At 42.6% G+C, this 19,714-nt stretch overlaps 1 protein-coding gene across 3 annotated transcripts in view; it reads left to right on the top strand.

Moving 5' to 3' along the window:
• The window catches only part of STXBP1 (syntaxin binding protein 1), a 71,446-nt gene that overhangs the window by 28,261 nt on the left and 23,471 nt on the right, over window positions 1-19,714 (top strand). For all 3 annotated transcript variants that reach the window (XM_063936425.1, XM_063936424.1, XM_063936423.1), the window contains exons 3-14: window positions 3,136-3,217; window positions 3,644-3,720; window positions 6,176-6,254; window positions 6,383-6,486; window positions 8,168-8,316; window positions 9,524-9,608; window positions 11,383-11,513; window positions 14,003-14,110; window positions 14,198-14,258; window positions 14,350-14,415; window positions 17,663-17,743; window positions 17,930-18,068. In XM_063936425.1, coding sequence (XP_063792495.1) covers window positions 3,136-3,217; window positions 3,644-3,720; window positions 6,176-6,254; window positions 6,383-6,486; window positions 8,168-8,316; window positions 9,524-9,608; window positions 11,383-11,513; window positions 14,003-14,110; window positions 14,198-14,258; window positions 14,350-14,415; window positions 17,663-17,743; window positions 17,930-18,068 — 1,162 coding nt within the window. The remainder of the gene's footprint in view (window positions 1-3,135; window positions 3,218-3,643; window positions 3,721-6,175; window positions 6,255-6,382; window positions 6,487-8,167; window positions 8,317-9,523; window positions 9,609-11,382; window positions 11,514-14,002; window positions 14,111-14,197; window positions 14,259-14,349; window positions 14,416-17,662; window positions 17,744-17,929; window positions 18,069-19,714) is intronic.

The following is a 19,714-nucleotide window of genomic DNA, read 5'->3' as shown; positions in this document are numbered from 1 at the left end:
CAACTTTATTCACAATTTATCATGCGATAGTGTCCCTTATTCACATTACATCACACAGTAGTACCACTTTACCTTATATACGTTACTCCTCACAGTAGTGCCCCTCATTCACATAACATCATACTAAATTGTTCCTTATTCACATTACACCACACCATATTGCTCTTTATTCTCATTACACCACACCATATAGCTCCTTATTCACATTACACCACCCCATATTGTTCTTTATTCACATTAGACCACACAGTAGTGCCCTTTCTATACGTTACGCCACACAGTAGAGCACCTTATGCACATAATGCCACACATTGGTAATGCATTTATACACAATATCACACAGTAATGCCCCTTACACATATGACACCCATTATTAATGTCCTTATAAACATAATGCACCTTACACATTATGCCAACCTTTATTAATGCCCTTATACACATAATTTCCCTTACACATATGCCGCACATTGTTAATGCCCTTATAAACATAATGACACACATAATGTCCCTTACACATATGCCGCACATTATTAGTGCCCTTCTACACATAATGACACACATAATGCCCCTTACACATATGTTACACATTATTAATGCCCTTATACACATAATGACACATATAGTTCCTGGCGTGAGTCAACTGGCAGTTCTGCTAATGTCGGATGCCTATTTTTTATGAAAATGCATCGTATTTGCATTGCTATGTGGCTAGGGTGCACAAGCAGCTTATGCTGATTAAAATGATATGTGGCATGCCTATATACTGTGTGCGACTGGCTGTATCTGCATACGAAATGGTACACACAGAATATAGGCATGCCGCATATCATTTTAATCAGCAGAAGCTGCTTGTGCCCCTAGGCATACCAGATGCCCTAGGCAATTGCCTAGTTTGCCTATACCTAGGGCCGGCTCTGTGTGTGAGGGCAGCACTTATATGCATGTGTTGTCAGCCCAAAATGTACCAGTAACTGCAAAATATTTCCACTGTACTGTACCTTATGCCGTCTTCAATGGAGTGTAAATGGGTAGGACATGCACACACTGCCCCTGTAAGCTGTCCTACTTAGTAAATATGTATACATAATTAAAATACAAAAAAATCAAAGTGGCTTTTTCTTTATTATTCTGTTAAATTGGCTATCATCAAATGAGGACTTAGAACCAATCAATAAAAATAATAAAATTAGGCAGGCAGGTGGCAGCCGTTACTGTTGTAATTAAGGGCGCCCTCACCCCTAAATCCGCCTCTGGCGAAACTGCAAAAAGACACACAACTTTGCTATGTCCTATGCTTTCAAGAATACACCAAACATCTCAATCTGAAAAGTGACCAGAAACGTGGCTATCAGGACTGAAATGAAATGATACCATGTTAAACATTTCAGCAAAACACATTCAACAGAAAAAAACAACAACATATTTTGAAGTAAAAAAAAGTTCTAGTAAGTATAAACCACCGGAAAATAGCATCGTCAACGAGTACACCATTTTAATAATCCACAAAATGTCAGGGTATCTGTTATTACTACCAGTTATTAATATAGCGCACACATATTCCGCAGCGCTTTACAGAGAATATTTGCCCATTCACATCAGTCCCTGCCCCAGTGGAGCTTACAATCTATAGTCCCTATCACATGTACACACAGAAATATCCATGCTAGGGTTAATTTTTGTTGGAAGCCAATTAACCTACCAGTATATTTTTGGATTGTGGGAGGAAACCGGAGTACCCGGAGGAAACCCACGCAAGTACGTGGAGAACATACAAACTCCGCAGAATTAGGGCCATGGTGGGAATTGAACCCATGACCTGAGTGCTGTGAAGCAGTAATGCTAACCATTACACCATCTGTACTACCCATCTATAGGAAGTGATGCTTCATATCTGCACTAGTCAGGTGTGACATAGTACTGATCTAGGGTGGGATGCATCAACGCTAAAAATGCAGCCAAACTTCCGAAAATGCAGCTCTGGGATGCGATACGCCCCCCCCCCCCCTACCCTCTCTGTTTTCTGTCTGTTGTGATGCCCCCCTTTCATGCACCTAACATAGTGCTGCCAAACTGATTGAAGACTGTGCATACAGTGTGGAATGCCATCATTACATGGCTTTACCCTATAGAAGCCTACGTTCTATTGCATTGCCCCCTGAGAGGGATCCTATCAGATCTCTCCCAGCACCGCCTCCGTGGCGAGGAGTGGTGGGATGCATTGCATCCACATTGCGATGCGTCATGCTTCTCGTCCCTAGACATTAATGGTGATAATAGTGAGTGCCAGGCAGGTAGCTTTGTTGCAGCGCATAGGGTTGTGTATAGGAAAGTGGTCCGAGCTTTACCGTTAATAGATTGTCTAAGAAGACCCGACACTTGGAATCTGAAATCACTGGGAAGTAATATTACCACCAGACCTATATCTTAGGGGGCGACTCATCAAATCTCGGAGAGAGATGAGTGTAGAAGTTGCCCGTACCATCCAATCAGCTTACAGCTGTCATGCTACAGGCTGTGCTAGATAAATGAGAGAATCTGATCAGTTTTTTAGAGTGACTTCTCCACTTTATCTCTCTCTGAGATTTGATCAATCTTCCCTTTAGAGCAGCCCCAATAAAAGTAGATGAGGGCTCCACGTCAGTGAGAACGCTGCACTCACGGGGAGTGTAGAATTTAGCTGGTGTCAAGGTATAGTAAAAGCAAAGTAAAACTAAACTTTGCTAAAGGCTTTTAGTGTAGCAAAAGGAAACCTTTTGGGGGGTTGGGTATGGGTGACCGGTGCTTGGGATTCCACCGGTCACCATACCGACGCCAGGATCCCGGGGATTATAATGCCAACTGCCGGGATTGTGAGGAGGCGGGATATAGCCCTCCCATAATCCTTTCTGGTCAAGCCCAAGGTGCCCAGTCTGGTGGATTGAAGGGACAACAGAGTGTAGAAAGGAGGCCATCAAAGGTAAGGTTCCCCAATGAGCGGACTGTGGAAACTCTAAACATGCTTATCAAATAGCCCTGTAAAAGCTTCTTCAATGTTCCATACCGCTTTCTTTACCGTTTTTGTTTGTTTGTTTGTTTTTCTATAGCTGTGGATATTCTTTTTGTCTTTTTGTTTGATTTTGTCACGTGTTCCTGCAGGTCCTAGTGGTAGATCAGCTCAGCACACGTATGTTGTCGTCATGCTGCAAGATGACGGATATCATGACTGAAGGGATTACAAGTGAGTGACGGATGGGGAAATGCTTACATAAAGCAGTGAATAATTTATTTATTTTTAAAAAGTTGACAGTTTTTATTTAAAACTAAACCCAAATTCAAATATTTTTGTTTCTTTTTTTGAAAAAGCCACTAATAACATTCACAAATGCATACAGTTTTGTCATGGCTGGGGATTTTTCCATATTCTCTGTTGAAAGAGACTGCATTGTTTGTCCTTTTTCTGCGGAACATGACTAATAAAACCTAGAACAATAGCTTACACTCAATATGGCTGATTTCGCTAAGGTGAGCCAAGGTTTGGAACTGTATCTGAGAATGTTATCAGAAGGTCTTTTATGTAAAACAGCTGTTACTAGGCGGCTTAGCGATTGTTTGAACAGTGTTATGGTGCAAGCGGTTTGTTGTAATTGATAATTGTCTTTCCCAGTTGTTGAAGACATTAATAAACGGAGAGAGCCACTTCCCAGCCTGGAGGCGGTGTATTTAATCACACCCTCAGAAAAGGTACAAAGACTGCAACATAATAGTAATATTAACTCAACATGAAGTAGAGAAAATCCATACAGCGCATTTAGCAAACGTTATCAAAACCACTTGTGGGTGTCACAACGTGAATTGTACCACATGGGGTGTCTTATGAGACTGCATCTATTATAAATTGTCTAGTACAGTACTGCTAGCTGGTTGAAGCAATATGAGGTCAATGCACTGAATGCACTACCAGCTCATGAACTAATACCAATTGGTACGTTACTATATCAATCGAGCTAATTAAGGAGATTTTGATCTTATCCATAAGCCTGTATTGCTGTTTGACGCAATTTGTGATCAGGAATCTCCCACCTAGAAGATATATGAGCGTTTGAGACACAATGGGGATCATTCAGGTGCATCCATTGTTGAAAAGTACAGATTTTCGGTACTGTGTGCAGACAGGTTCTGCGGCATAGGATGCAGGCTGGCGCCAGACAGTCATTGAATGACAGTCTGATGCTGTTTCGTGGGCGAGCAGAGGGTGGGCTCCATTTGGAAGAACGGAGTTATGTGAACGGCACCATGGGTGCTACAAGCCACCTGATGGTGGTAGAGAGAGACAATGTTAGGACGTAGCTTATATCACTACTGCAGCAGGAGGTGTCTGCTTGTAATAGACACCTCCTGCTGCATCACCAAACATAGGGGGTCATTCTGAGTTGATCACTCGCTAGCAACTTTTTGCTGGGCTGCGATCAGATAGTCCCCGCCTATGGGGGAGTGTATTTTCGCTTTGCAAGTTAGCGAACACTTTTGCAGCCGATGGCACAAAATGTTGTGTTGCAGTTTCTGAGTAGCTCTGGACTTACTCAGCCGCTGCGATCACTTCAGACTTTTTGGTCCCGGAATTGACGCCAGACACCCGCCCTGCAAACGCTTGGACACGCCTGCATTTTTCCAAACACTCCCTGAAAATGGTCAGTTGACACCCATAAATGCTCTCTTTCTGTCAGTCACCTTGCAATCGGCTGTGCGAATGGATTCTTCGTTAAATCCATCGCCCAACACCGATCCTCTTTGTACCCGTACGACGCGCCTGCGCATTGCGGTACATACACATGCGCAGTTCTGCCGAGTTTTAACCTGATCACAGCGCTGCAAAAAGTTGCTAGCGAGCGATCAACTCGGAATGACCCCCATACAGTGCTATCACTGCTACTCTTAAGGAAACAGCAGTGATAGCAAATCCAACCGCACTTGACTGACCCCCCATATTTTAAGAAAAGCCTTATTAAAAAATTATGTTTTAATAAACACACATATTTACATTTAGAGTGCCCCAGCAAAAGAGTCTTCTTCTTCTTCTCTTTTCTTGCAGTACTGTACAGTTGACTCTTTGCGAGCAATACCAACCAGAGATGTTATCTCTATGTATATATGTCAGTTCTCTAAATAGCATATTAAAATAAAGTTTCTGTGTGGGATCTCGTTTTGTGTTCCTAGCACCAATATTTGCTTATAGTTAAGTTATTTAAAAACATTTGTTTTTACTAGTTTGGCTTTCATTTCACCAAAGAAAAACTCTTGGTCGGTTGCTATGGGTTACAGAGGATGTCAGTTTTATTGTATTGAATTTTGATTCCTGTCAACTTTCTAATCAAATCTTTATTCTTTCACCTGCTACTGCTTATGGTTCAGTGATTCTGTCAAACCTTTCATGATCATAACACTCCTTTTATTATGTATGTCTGCCAACATAAAACGTGTATAATCATTTTTGATTACTGGCAGAACACATTTATTATTATTTATTGTATGAGATGTGGACATATTGAGATATGGAGCAAGGGTTGGACTGGCTCACTGGCATACAGGGGAAATCCCTGGTGGGCTCCACTGTTTGAGGGCCCCACCCCCTCCTGTAGGGTCTGCATCTTGGTGGAGCAGGATCATGGATGAATTTAGGTGCTTGGTTTGTTTCTATGGAAATTACACCAAGATTAGTACTCCAGTCAATCAAAATGAGTGACCCGGACACATCCAGGGTCCCTCCTTTACAAAGGGGCACTATTCTTTGCATGTCCTCTCTATGGTTGGCCATGTCCCTCTGTTGTGACTGGCCATACCTCCCTCTGGTGGCTGGCTATACCTTTTAATTTGGTCCCCTACCACTGCATTCTCTGGAGGACCCATCATGCCCAAGTCCAACACTGCAGATGTGCAACATTGGTGCAACACAGAAAAATTAGGCCTGCAGAGTCAGTGGAAAGCAACCTGGGCCTCATTCTACCATGTGGACAATGATCTTCAATAGAATGACTTAAAAGTTAGGGAATTCATTGTTTCCCTCTATAGTGAATATTTCTAGATTTACCTCTTGGTGCGTCACTCATGCACAATCTCTGACATTGTCTCTTTTATGGCCATGCTCTCCTCGCAACTCTTTCCCCCTGTCTCTCTCTTACACTCCTTCTTTCTCTTGCAGTCTGTTCACTCCCTCATCAATGACTTCAAAGATCCTCCTTCCGCTAAGTACAAAGCAGCACACGTCTTCTTTACTGACTGTAAGTGCTCCCATAGTGCACAACTGGTCTTTATCACCGTCCCTTCACTTCCTCTGTCACGTGCCTCTCCCTCCATCTTCTCTTTATCATCTATCATTTCAATTTTGAGTATCAACCTCTCTCCACAGCTTGTCCAGACAGTCTGTTTAATGAGCTGGTCAAATCACGAGCTTCCAAAGTCATCAAGACTTTGACTGAGATAAACATTGCTTTTCTGCCCTACGAGTCACAGGTGAGTGGTCACAGCAATAATCCTATATCTGTAAGAGGCAATTTCATATATTTCGGGAGTCTTTAGCTTCATAAAGGTGGGACTGTCTATACATTTTGAGGAGAATGTAACTGTTACAACTGACCTATGCTATCAGGGATATATTTTGAATGGATGTTTCCCTGTGCATGTTAAGGAATTCCATATCACACTGACTAGTGCTCAAGTGTAAGTTTCTATGCTATAACATGGGCTTAGAGGTCAATGATATCCAAGCCTATGTTATAGTGGGTGGGATGGTAAATGGTAGTTTCACGTTTGGCTGTCACAGCTGCCATGAGACAACTTCCAGGAGTGCAAAGACCCTAGCATGGGGAAGAAAGGGGTAAATACTACTGTTTCCCTATGTAGAGTCCTCCATATTATCATACTACAGGTTGAGTCTCCCTTATCCAAAATGCTTGGGACCAGAGGTATTTTGGATATGGGATTTTTCCGTATTTTGGAATAATTGCATACCATAATGAGATATCATGGTGATGGGACCTAAATCTAAGCACAGAATGCATTTATGTTACATATACACCTTATACACACAGCCTGAAGGTCATTTTAGCCAATATTTTTTATAACTTTGTGCATTAAACAAAGTGTGTATACATTCACACAATTCATTTATGTTTCATATACACCTTATACACACAGCCTGAAGGTCATTTAATACAATATTTTTAATGACTTTGTGTATTAAACAAAGTTTGTGTACATTGAGCCATCAGAAAACAAAGGTTTCACTATCTCAATCTCACTCAAAAAAGTCCGTATTTCGGAATATTCCGTATTTCGGAATATTTGGATATGGGATACTCAACCTGTATATCTAGATAATAATTCTATCCGGTCTCCAACATACATGCACAATGGGAGCCGAGGTAAGCACTGGCCCACCGGGAGATAGTAGCATAGTTGCTGAGGGTGAAAAAACACAATGTGTCCATTGAGTTCAACCTGTTACTGATCTCCTACACTGTAATATTTTTAAGACTAACTTTAACTGTGGTGAATGTTTAGCCGCAAACTAAAATACTCCTTTGTTGGGTTTTTTTCTGTGTTTTTCTAAATATTTTATTACTATAGTACATGATTTACCCTCCATAACCCTGTCCATTAGGAATTTATTTAGCCCATTCTGAAAAGTAATGACCAAGTCCGCCATTACTACTCTGGGACAGACCTGGCCAGAGAGCATCAGAGAGGGGTGGGATGGACCAGCAGATAGAGACAGAGCGGGGGGCAGGGCAGGAGAAGACTGCAGTTACCCGGCATGTGCCAGGTCCCTTTATTGGTATAAGATAATGTACCCCGTATAGTGTATAACATGGATATTAGAAGTCATTGAGAGGTACTTTTACTGTGACGTCTAATACTTCAACCCCTGTCCACAGCCTGTCCCAGCAGTCTGCTTAATGAGCTGGTCTAATCACTCTAACACTAATGGATACATTCTTCTTTATAATATACAGGTTATATACATTGTAATGATGACATCAGTTCTTGGTCTTCATACTGGTATTATCTGTGGATGATTGTACACCTATTAACATCACTTATCCTAATATTAAAAGTATAGTGTTCCATTTAATTTGTGTAGCTGCCATGATGTTTTCTCCTTTAAACCTGGTATACCCTCCATCCATTCTAGGTATTCTCCTTGGATTACCCTGACTCCTTCCACAGCTTTTACAGCCCTCACAAGGCTCAGATGAAGAACCCGATCCTGGAGCGTCTTGCAGAGCAGCTAGCCACTTTGTGCGCCACCTTAAAAGAGTATCCGGCTGTACGCTACCGCGGGTGAGTGAGCAATGCAGGGTATGAGTAGGATACTATAACGTATTGGATGAATGAGAAGGCAGGTATGTTAATTGCTTGTCAGAGTAGGAGATACATAACAGGCTTAAGTCAGGTTACATGCAATTCCAAATGCGGATGGATCTGACGATTTATAGCATGCGTCTGGACCTGCATGCACAACTTACAGCAGTCCCGGGAGATACTGAGCAGTAGGGATCTTGGTCACTTGTCACCTATGAATGAATGGGCATTACTGGGTGGCAATAGGGCATCTGCACGAAGATAGGCGTCCCATAGGTATGTAGACATAGGTGTGGGCTATTCAGAGGTGAGACTATGTAGAGATACGTCTGTTTTCAGGCAGTCCTTTTGCACCAAGGATGGGGCTTCTGCAAATGTAGCTCATAGTATTCACGGTTGCTCTGTGTGGAGGAAGGCTGGGGGCAGGGTGGTTGCTTGGATGTGGCTGACTCAAGATACAGGCAGCTGCGCGCTTTGGACTTCCAATCACTGGAGGCACTCAGAATTGTAAACACTGTACATGCCAGTCAGTCTTAATGTGTGCAAACGTCGAAGAGCAGTAGCCCCCAAAGCAGGTGAGGAATATGAATAACCCACTCCGATCACTCAGACCTCTCCAACTCCCCTGTCCAACTCTGACTTTGGAAAGGATTCCATCGATGGTATGGTTATTGCAGATAGGCTATTGTACAGGATTACTGTTATTTGTATATTTATCGACCCACACGAGGGACATTTTTATAGGACAGAGGGGCCAGGTGTTTATGTTGAAAGGAGGTGTAGTTGGGAGGTTAGAACAGAAGGAGAAGTGTATCATCATAGGAGGGGGCCCATGTAGAATCTCAATCATAGGCTTTTCCTTTGGAAGGGACTGTACCAGAGTCTACTGGGCATGCACCATGTTTCCGGTGACACCTTCTGAAGACATCACTGGGAAAATGGTGCCAGTGGCCACAATGTGGTTCTATACAATAGGTGCAGGGAGGGAGGTGTACCTGTATCAACTGCACCCGTTACAAATATGACAGTGAATGAAAGGTGTGTGGTGCCCACAGGATATGAATGAATTATCTGCCGTCACATTCTATGTTTCTGTCTCCTCAGGGTTAGTGCAGTGTGCTTGGTGCATGTTGTTGTGTAAGTAGACTGTATAAGTGCATTAATCACCCCCTGTATGTCTCCGCAGAGATTACAAAGATAATGCAATGCTTGCACAGCTGATCCAAGATAAGCTAGATGCGTACAAGGCCGATGATCCAACTATGGGGGAGGTGAGGCATGGACAAGCACAGTCATTGGCAGAAACATTGTACTGATTAATTATTCTTTCATTAAGAACTGTCTGTAACTGTAACTATGTGATATGATGTAAAAGCCTCTTTAGCTCATGCAGTTTCCTACAGTACATGCCTGATACCACTGATGTGTTCTGCCAACAAAGAAGGTTACTGTATGTTCCCACTGTAACTCACCTAGAGCATATACAGCAGCCATATACAGTATATACAGTACACCAGAGTATACACAGCAGCCATATACAGTATATACAGTACACCAGAGTATATATAGCAGCCATATACAGTATATACAGTACACCAGAGTATATACAGCAGCCATATACAGTATATACAGTACACCAGAGTATATACAGCAGCCATATACAGTATATACAGTACACCAGAGTATATACAGCAGCCATATACAGTATATACAGTACACCAGAGTATATACAGCAGCCATATACAGTATATACAGTACACCAGAGTATATACAGCAGCCATATACAGTATATACAGTACACCAGAGTATATACAGCAGCCATAAACAGTATATACAGTACACCAGAGTATATACAGCAGCCATATACAGTATATACAGTACAGAGTATATACAGCAGCCATATACCACAGTCATATGCAGTATATACACCCATAGTAATAGTATGTACAATACCCATATACAGTATATACAGTACACCCAGAGTATATACAACAACCATATACAACAGTCATATGCAGTATATACACCCATAGTATGTACAACAGCCATATACAGTATACCCAGAGTATATACAACAGCAATATACAGTATATACAGTACACACACCATTGCGTAGTTGTATGTGTACATAGGTAGAAGCCACACCCCCAAAGAGACATAGCCCCACCCCCATGTGGCACAGACATACACCAACACTCTACCGGGGCCCTAAATTCCTCTTGGCAGCCATGGTTGGGGCTCACCTCAGCTTAATTTGATCAAGTTACACTAATACAGAGCAAATTTCTGATTGGTTGTATTTCTCCATTAAATACAGTGTCTGTTATTTGCGGAACTTAAGGGCTATTTAAATCATTGTATCACATTAACATGCTGGATACATATGTTATTAGGGGACGCATGTATTTATTATTTCTATGTACATGTCTTCACAGACAAGTCATTTATAATGTTATCCATGCAAATTTGTTTTAGATTTCCATCCACCAAAGTAAAATGACATTTTACTTCATGCTCTCTACTTGTCTTTGCTAATAATTATCTGTGTGCCAATGACAGCGCCATCTAATACATAATGCATAAAGAATGTATTTTATTACATACCCTCCAAACTTTATGGCCGGTACAGTACTGTTTATTTATGGTCTGTACCAGCCCAATGGGGCTTTGTACTGATTTTAGCGTCTCCCTTGTCCTATAGATTCCTATGGCAGCGTTACGTGGCCACGCCCCTTTTACAAAATTGTACCAATTTCTTGTTCAAGTATATTGGAGGGTGTGTTATTATATATCTTATGGTGAAAGCTTTCAGCGAAGGAAATGTTTGCACAAAATTATGTAGCAAAAAGCATTTTATTAGAAAAATATGACGAGAGGAATTGTACAGACGAGAACGTTTGTGTGGGTTGTGCAATTGACTTGTACTATGTAACACTGCAAAATACTGTATGGGATACAAAGTCGTAAGTGAGCCCTGTATGCCATGACGTTGCAGCTATTTGTATTGTTCACTCATTTGAGTTTGGATCCTCTCTCCTTGGTCAGGGTCCGGACAAGGCTCGCTCACAGCTCATCATCTTAGATCGAGGCTTTGATCCTGCATCTCCAGTTCTGCACGAACTTACTTTCCAGGCTATGAGTTACGACCTCCTGCCGGTGGAGAACGATGTCTACAAGTAAGGCCGGCACCCTATTGCCCAGTCCTAACTATGGGGCTAATTCAGACCTGTTCGCTAGCTTAGGGTTTTTTTTTGCAGTCCTGCGTTTGCATAGTCGCCGTCCATAGGGGAGTGTATTTTTGCTTTGCAAGTGTGCAGCTGAGATGTACAAACAGATTTTGTGCAGTCTCTAAGTAGCCCAGGATTACCCAGCTGCTGCGATCACTTCAACCTACCAGAATTGACGTCAGGAACCCTCCCTGCGTTTTTCCAACCACTCCCTGAAAACGTTCAGTTGACACCCGCAAACGCCTTCTTCCTGTCAATCTCCTACGCCCGTGCGAACGGATCCTTTGCACAAACCCATCGCTGAGCAGCGATCCACTTTGTACCCATGCGACGCACCTGCGCTTTGCCGTGCATACGCATGCGCAGTTTACACCTGATTGCCCGCTGTACGAAAATGCAGCCTAGCAATCAGGTCTGAATTAGCCCCCATGCTGCATGGGGAAATGTAGTTAGAAGCAGGAGAAAACTTCTTTATAAAGACTTTGCAGTGATTTGAGTTTACAGTGTAAAATGAAGTGGTTGTCTAAAGCTGGCCACACACCTACAGATTGTCTTTACACCCAGCGAATTAGTTGGAATGAAAACTTGGTAATATAGAGGTGCAAACGACAATCGACCACCATATGCACAGAAAAGCTGGAAAACGGACAAAAATGGACGTTCAGACAAATTAGTTAAAGCAAACAGAAATAATCAACTTGTCTGAACAACCATTTTTTTCTGTTTTCCGCTGTTTGGGAGTCATTTACTCATATACATTCAGGAGCATGGAAAACCAGCCCAGGAAAGTTATGGCAGCACCCTCAACGGCGGTGCGGTCTAGTCTAGTCTCTGGTTTTGACGGCAAGAATAATCAAAGAATCACGTTTTCACGAATTTGCAATAGTATAGGTTGAATCGCGGGAGCGCGCAAACCTGTGATCTGCCGCTATTCACTGTATTTTTTGGCGGTCTGCAAGAGTCAGATTGCAGTTAGTTATCACAGCTAATTTAATTTCCCCCCTATGCTTTACTAAGGGAAGGATGTATCAAGCCATGGAGAGAGATAAAGTGGAGAAGTTTCTCAAAGCACCCAACCTGCTTCTAACTGTCACTTATCTCTGACGGTGTAATGGTTAGCGTTACTGCCTCACAGCACTGAGGTCATGGGTTCAATTACCACCATGACCCTAACTGTGTGGAGTTTGTATGTTCTCCCCATACTTGTGTGGGTTTCCTCCGTGTACTCCGGTTTCATCCCAGAATCCAAAAATATACTGGTAGGTTGATTAGCTCCCAACAAAAATGAACCCTAACGTGAATGTGTCTGTGTGTACATGTGACAGGGAATATAGATTGTAAGCTCCACTGGGGCAGGGACTGATGTGAATGGGCAAGTATTCTCTGTACTGTGCTGCGGAATATGTGTGCGCTATATAAATAACTCATATAATCTAGCACACTATTTGAAATGACAGAAGATGATTGCTTTGGCAACTGCTCCACTTTATCTATCTACAAGGCTTCATACAGCTTTCCTTGTTTGACTATATAAAACATTTTAACAGTGTCAGTTTTCAACTTCAAACATGGGGGCAGATATAACAGCGAGTGATATTCTTGTTATCACTCATTACGAATGATAAATGGTGCTCCTGTCATTTTACAAACACAAGAATCCCTCTCGCTGTTAGTTTTGCCCCATGATGCTTTATTATGATGTTTGAAGTTGTAAAGCCGACACTGGTAAAATGCTTCAGATTCTATTATTAACAGGGCGGCATTACAGGTTCGACCTCAGTGTCCCAGTTCTTAGTGTGGGCACTTTGATTGTCAAACTTTTCATACCAATTCCATGTTGGCAATTTTTGTCTAGTTAATATGCTGGGGTACATGTAATAGGGTGCCAGTTGCCGGAGGTGCAGAACTTACCTTGGCTGTTTCGCCTTGTAAACGATTTCCGCTTTTAAAATACTGGCATTCTCTCCTGCACCTCCGCATACTCACACCCAGTTGTATTCTGCAGAAGACAGAGGGGTCTATTTTTTAAACCTTGGAAAGAGATAAAGTGGAGAGAGATAAAGTACCATCCAACCAGCTCCTGCCATTTTTCAAACACAGCCTGCTCCATGGCAGTTAGGAGCTGATTGCTTGGTACTTTATCTCTCTCCATGTTATCTCTCTACAAGGCTTAGTCAATTGGCCCCTAAGGGCTAGATTTTGCAAAGCTTAGAGAGAGTTAAGTACCAACCAATCAGCTTCTGTCATTTTTCAAACACAGTCTGTAACATGGCAGTTAGGAGCGCATTGGCTGGTACTGTATCTCTCTCCAAGCTTTGATAAATCTAGTCCTTGGATACATAATACTGAAGGGATTTGTTTCACAATGACTTAAAGCTTTTACAATTGAAATACTCCACTGAGATCCAGAACCTATGATACTCCTGTCCCTGTAACAGGTATGAGACCAGTGGCATAGGAGAGAACCGAGTAAAGGAGGTGCTGCTGGATGAAGACGATGAGCTCTGGGTGGCTTTGCGTCACAAGCACATTGCCGAAGTGTCTCAGTAAGTACCGTGGCTGCAGTCACACTTCTGTCAGAACCATGTAGCATACTCAGACTGATGTCATGTTCCTGTTCTTGTACTACACAGAGAAGTAACTCGCTCTCTAAAGGATTTCTCATCCAGCAAAAGGATGAACACAGGGGACAAGGTGACTGATCCATACGGACATCGTGCATCTACCTGGTGACTTGTCTACCTGAAAGACATGATGGTAATTGCTGTTGTTCTTTCTGTCGTAGACAACGATGAGGGATCTCTCTCAAATGCTGAAGAAGATGCCGCAGTATCAGAAGGAGCTGAGTAAGGTGACTGAAGTGTTAATATCAAATATCCAATATCCAGAAACTCATCACATTCAGACACCACTGCCAAAATGGGCATTTCCCTGCTGTGATCATTGTACCTACTGGTAGCATTGCTCCTACAGCAGGACAGATAGGTGCTATTTATCATTAAATATTTGCAGCATATACCCCCAAAACACCCATTTTCTGGGGATACCTGATCACCCCAATGTATGAAGGAGAGTCTGCAATATTTCCGGTGTATGTTGGGGTCCCTCCATTTCCAACAGCAGCTGTCCTGTTACAGTCAGTACATGCAGGTAACACAGCTCCTGTACAGTCAGTACATGCAAGTAACACAGCTCCTGTTACAGTCAGTACATGCAGGTAACACAGCTCCTGTTATAGTCGGAACATACAAGTAACACAGCTCCTGTTACAGTCAGTACATGCAAGTAACACAGCTCCTGTTACAGTCAGTACATGCAGGTAACACAGCTCCTGTTACAGTCAGTACATGCAAGTAACACAGCTCCTGTTACAGTCAGTACATGCAGGTAACACAGCTCCTGTTACAGTCAGTACATGCAGGTAACACAGCTCCTGTTACAGTCAGTACATGCAGGTAACACAGCTCCTGTTACAGTCAGAACATACAGGTAACACAGCTCCTGTTACAGTCAGAACATACAAGTAACACTGATCCTGTTACAGTCAGTACATGCAGGTAGCACAGCTCCTGTACAGTCAGTACATGCAAGTAACACAGCTCCTGTTACAGTCAATACATTGAGGTAACACAGCTCCTGTTACAGTCAGTACATGCAGGTAACACAGCTCCTGTTACAGCCAGAACATACAAGTAACACAGCTCCTATTACAGTCGGAACATACAAGTAACACAGCTCCTGTTACAGTCAGAACATACAAGTAACACTGCTCCTGTTACAGTCAGTACATGCAGGTAACACAGCTCCTGTTACAGTCAGTACATGCAGGTAACACAGCTCCTGTTACAGTCAGTACATGCAGGTAACACAGCTCCTGTTACAGTCAGTACATGCAGGTAACACAGCTCCTGTTACAGTCAGTACATGCAGGCAACACAGCTCCTGTTACAGTCAGTACATGCAGGCAACACAGCTCCTGTTACAGTCAGTACATGCAGGTAACACAGCTCCTATTACAGTCGGAACATACAAGTAACACAGCTCCTGTTACAGTCAGAACATACAAGTAACACTGCTCCTGTTACAGTCAGTACATGCAGGTAACACAGCTCCTGTTACAGTCAGTACATGCAGGTAACACAGCTCCTGTTACAGTCAGTACATGCAGGTTACACAGCTCCTGTTATAGTCGGAACATACAAGTAACACAGCTCCTGTTACAGTCAGAACATACAAGTAACACTGCTCCTGTTACAGTCAGTACATGCAGGTAACACAGCTCCTGTACAGTCAGTACATGCACGTAACACAGCTCCTGTTACAGTCAGTACATGCAGGTTACACAGCTCCTGTTATAGTCCGAACATACAAGTAACACAGCTCCTGTTACAGTCAGAACATACAAGTAACACTGCTCCTGTTACAGTCAGTACATGCAGGTGACACAGCTCCTGTACAGTCAGTACATGCAAGTAACACAGCTCCTGTTACAGTCAATACATTGAGGTAACACAGCTCCTGTTACAGTCAGAACATACAAGTAACACAGCTCCTGTTACAGTCAGAACATACAAGTAACACTGATCCTTTTACAGTCAGAACATACAAGTAACACTGCTCCTGTTACAGTCAGTACATGCAGGTGACACAGCTCCTGTACAGTCAGTACATGCAAGTAACACAGCTCCTGTTACAGTCAGTACATGCAGGTGACACAGCTCCTGTACAGTCAGTACATGCAAGTAACACAGCTCCTGTTACAGTCAATACATTGAGGTAACACAGCTCCTGTTACAGTCAGAACATACAAGTAACACAGCTCCTGTTACAGTCAGAACATACAAGTAACACTGATCCTTTTACAGTCAACACATGCAGTTAACACAGCTCCTGTACAGTCAGTACATGCTTTTAACACAGCTCCTGTTACAGTCAGTACATGCATGTAACACAGCTCCTGTTACAGTCGGAACATACAAGTAACACAGCTCCTGTTACAGTCAGTACATGCAGGTAACACAGCTCCTGTATAGTCAGAACATACAAGTAACACTGATCCTGTTATAGTTCATTTACTCAGCACAAGTATATTTTTCCAACGACTGCCCTCAGGCATTCAGCAGATGCAGGTATCATCCATTTACTGCTGGGTCATACATGTAAATATCCCTCCTGTTGTGTCAGTCTATGGGGTAAATTCAATTAGCAGCGATAACGGACTTTTCGCGTGAAAAGTCCGGTTTTCGCGCGAAAAACCGGACTTTTCCCGCAAAACTCAATTACAGCCTATTCAATTTTCCTGGAAAATTTATCGGTGATCATTTTTTCACTAATTTCACTTCACCTACTCTGAAGCAGGTGAAAAGTTGGGAAAAGTCACTATTTTAAGGTAAAAATGTTTGGATATGGTACAGAACTCCTGGGACACCCCCCTTAATGACTAATTAGGCACGTTGAGGTTTTTAATTATTTTTAATTGGCCAATAATGACATGTCATTTTTGGGGTGAAAAAGTACAAAGTGATGGAAATTGGGGTTCAAGGTATGGGACAGGTATATTGGGGTGCTTTATGAGTGGGACAGGTGTTTTTAGGCTTGCAGATGGGAGTAATCGGTCTGTTTCCACTTTTTTTAAAAGTATCCTAAAATGACCCAAATATATACTTACACCCATTTTCATGTACCCCAAATTTAATGAGAGCATTTATTTTGCTCAAAAAAACTTGCTTTCTATAATTTTTTTGCATTTTTTAAAAAAAATGCATATAACAGCCATTTCACACAATTTAAGTCCCCAAAAACTCTCTAATGTGATCTCTAATACACTTCTCTTTTGTTTTCCTATGTTAGTTTAGCATTTTTGGGGTACAGGCTGATTTCCCCATTTTCACCTGCACTTTTCACTGCAAGAATTTTCAGGTGAAACCCGTTTGGAATTAAATAGATCAAAAAATGGAGCGTTTTCGCGGCAATTTTCATCCGATTGTCGCGAAAAATTTTCGGGTGAAAAATTGCCGCGAATTTGCGGATAATTGAATACCCTAGATTGTATACAATCCTTTTAAAAGGCAGTAATTAATGTAATGAGTTCTCTGCAGTACTCAACTCACTTACACCTGGCTGAAGACTGCATGAAGCACTATCAGGGAACTGTGGATAAACTCTGCCGTGTGGAACAGGTAAGAGACAGAGAGTAATGTATTCTTTATGACTGATACTGATTATAAAGGGACCAGTGCTTTCCGAGGCCTGTGTTCTCAGCATATGCGTATAACTGTGCTGCTATGTCAGTGTTGTACCCACTGTGGTGTTACACCTCGGCCTAGGAAGGACTGGCAGTGATTCACCTTGTGATTATCTCTTAGGATCTTGCGATGGGCACAGATGCAGAGGGAGAGAAGATTAAGGATCCCATGCGGGCCATCGTCCCCATCCTTCTGGATGGAAATGTCAGCACATATGATAAGATCCGTATCATTCTCCTGTACATCTTCCTTAAGAATGGTAAGTGGGAGAATGCAGAACTACAGTTACAGGACTGTGCCAGCTCCACTGGCCTCTTATTCATTGCCCTTCCTCCCGCCTACATAGCCAAAATGTATATTTTCTACAATTTATTACAAATTCTCATATATTTAAAAAAGGCTGCGAAGGAGTTCATTGGCTGCAGCTTCTAGAAGCAAATTAAATCTGACAGAATAGCAGGGGAGTGGCTTCCTATTGGAAGTGCTGCCTGCTAATCACAGTACAGATTGGCTGTCTCAGGGGAAGGAAACACCTTCTGGTATGCAAATCACAACAAGCTCACTGGGGTTGGCAGATTTTTACTGAAGGTGGTTGATGGTGGGTGGGGGGAAGAGGTGCGGATTGGTGGACTATAGCCCCTAGGTGAAATCCGATCTGTAGGTCGACAGTGTCTAGGTCGACCACTATTGGTCGACAGTAACTAGGTCGTCAGGGTCTCTATGTCGACGTGTTCTAAGTCGACAGGTCAAAAGGTCGACATGAGTTTTTCACTCTTTTTTTTTTACTTTTTCATACTTAACGATCCACGCAGACTTCAATTGTGAATAGTAACCTGTGCCGAGCGCAGTCGCTCACCATGCGAGGGGACACGGAGCACTAATTGGGGTTCCCAGTCACTGTACGGAGAAAACGACACCAAAAAAACATAAAAAACTCATGTCGACCTTTTGACCTGTCAACCTAGACCATGGGGTATATTTACTAAAATTCGTAATTGTCGGGATTTGGTGGGAGATTAAACACGAATAACATCGGTAGTGTGAATTTGCAACTTTTTGTTTTTTTTACGGCTCATTTACTATGCTGTCGTATTCTGCATTTTCATATTTTCCGATGTCGATGTCATTCGTAATGTCAGGCAGTGTTTTACGGGAGTGATTATTAAAACACTGCCGGACTTAACACAGTGAATCCCAGCCGGGTCTGTGAGATCCGTGCAGGGCTTCATTGTGTACCTTAAAAGTCTGTAAAGGGTTAAATATCATTAAAAAAAATTGCGTGGGGTCCCCCCTCCTAAGCATAACCAGCCTTGGGCTCTTTGAGCCGGTCCTGGTTGTAAAAATACAGGGGGAAAAATGACTGGGGTTCCACCATATTTAAACAACCAGCACCGGGCTCTCAGCACCGGGCTCTGCGCCTGGTCCTGGTGCAAAAAATACGGGGGACAAAAAACGTAGGGGTCCCCCATATTTTTAACACCTGGAGGAGTGGGGACCCCTTAAATCAAGGGGTCCTCCCCTTCAGCCACCCAAGGGCCAGGGGTGAAGCGGTGGATGGGAGGCTGATAGCCTTTAGTGTAAAAAAATAATATTTTTTTTGTAGCAGAACTACAAGTCCCAGCAAGCCTCCCCCGCAAGCTGGTACTTGGAGAAGTACAAGTACCAGCATGCGGGGGGGAAATGGGACCGCTGGTACCTGTAGTTCTACTACAAAAAAAATACCCAAATAAAAACAAGAGACACACACCGCGAAAGTATAACTTTAATGTATATACATGGACACTTACATACACACATACTTACCTATGTTGCCCCGAACCACTCGGTCCTCTTGTCCAGTAGAATCCAGGGGTACCTGTAAATAAAATTATACTTACAAAGAATCCGGTGTAGATCGGTCCTCTT

The sequence above is a fragment of the Pseudophryne corroboree genome, chromosome 8 (assembly GCF_028390025.1).
Source record: "Pseudophryne corroboree isolate aPseCor3 chromosome 8, aPseCor3.hap2, whole genome shotgun sequence".
Lineage (NCBI taxonomy): Eukaryota > Metazoa > Chordata > Amphibia > Anura > Myobatrachidae > Pseudophryne > Pseudophryne corroboree.
Note: the sequence above shows the minus strand (reverse complement) of the source record. Positions and strands in the feature narration are given on the sequence as shown.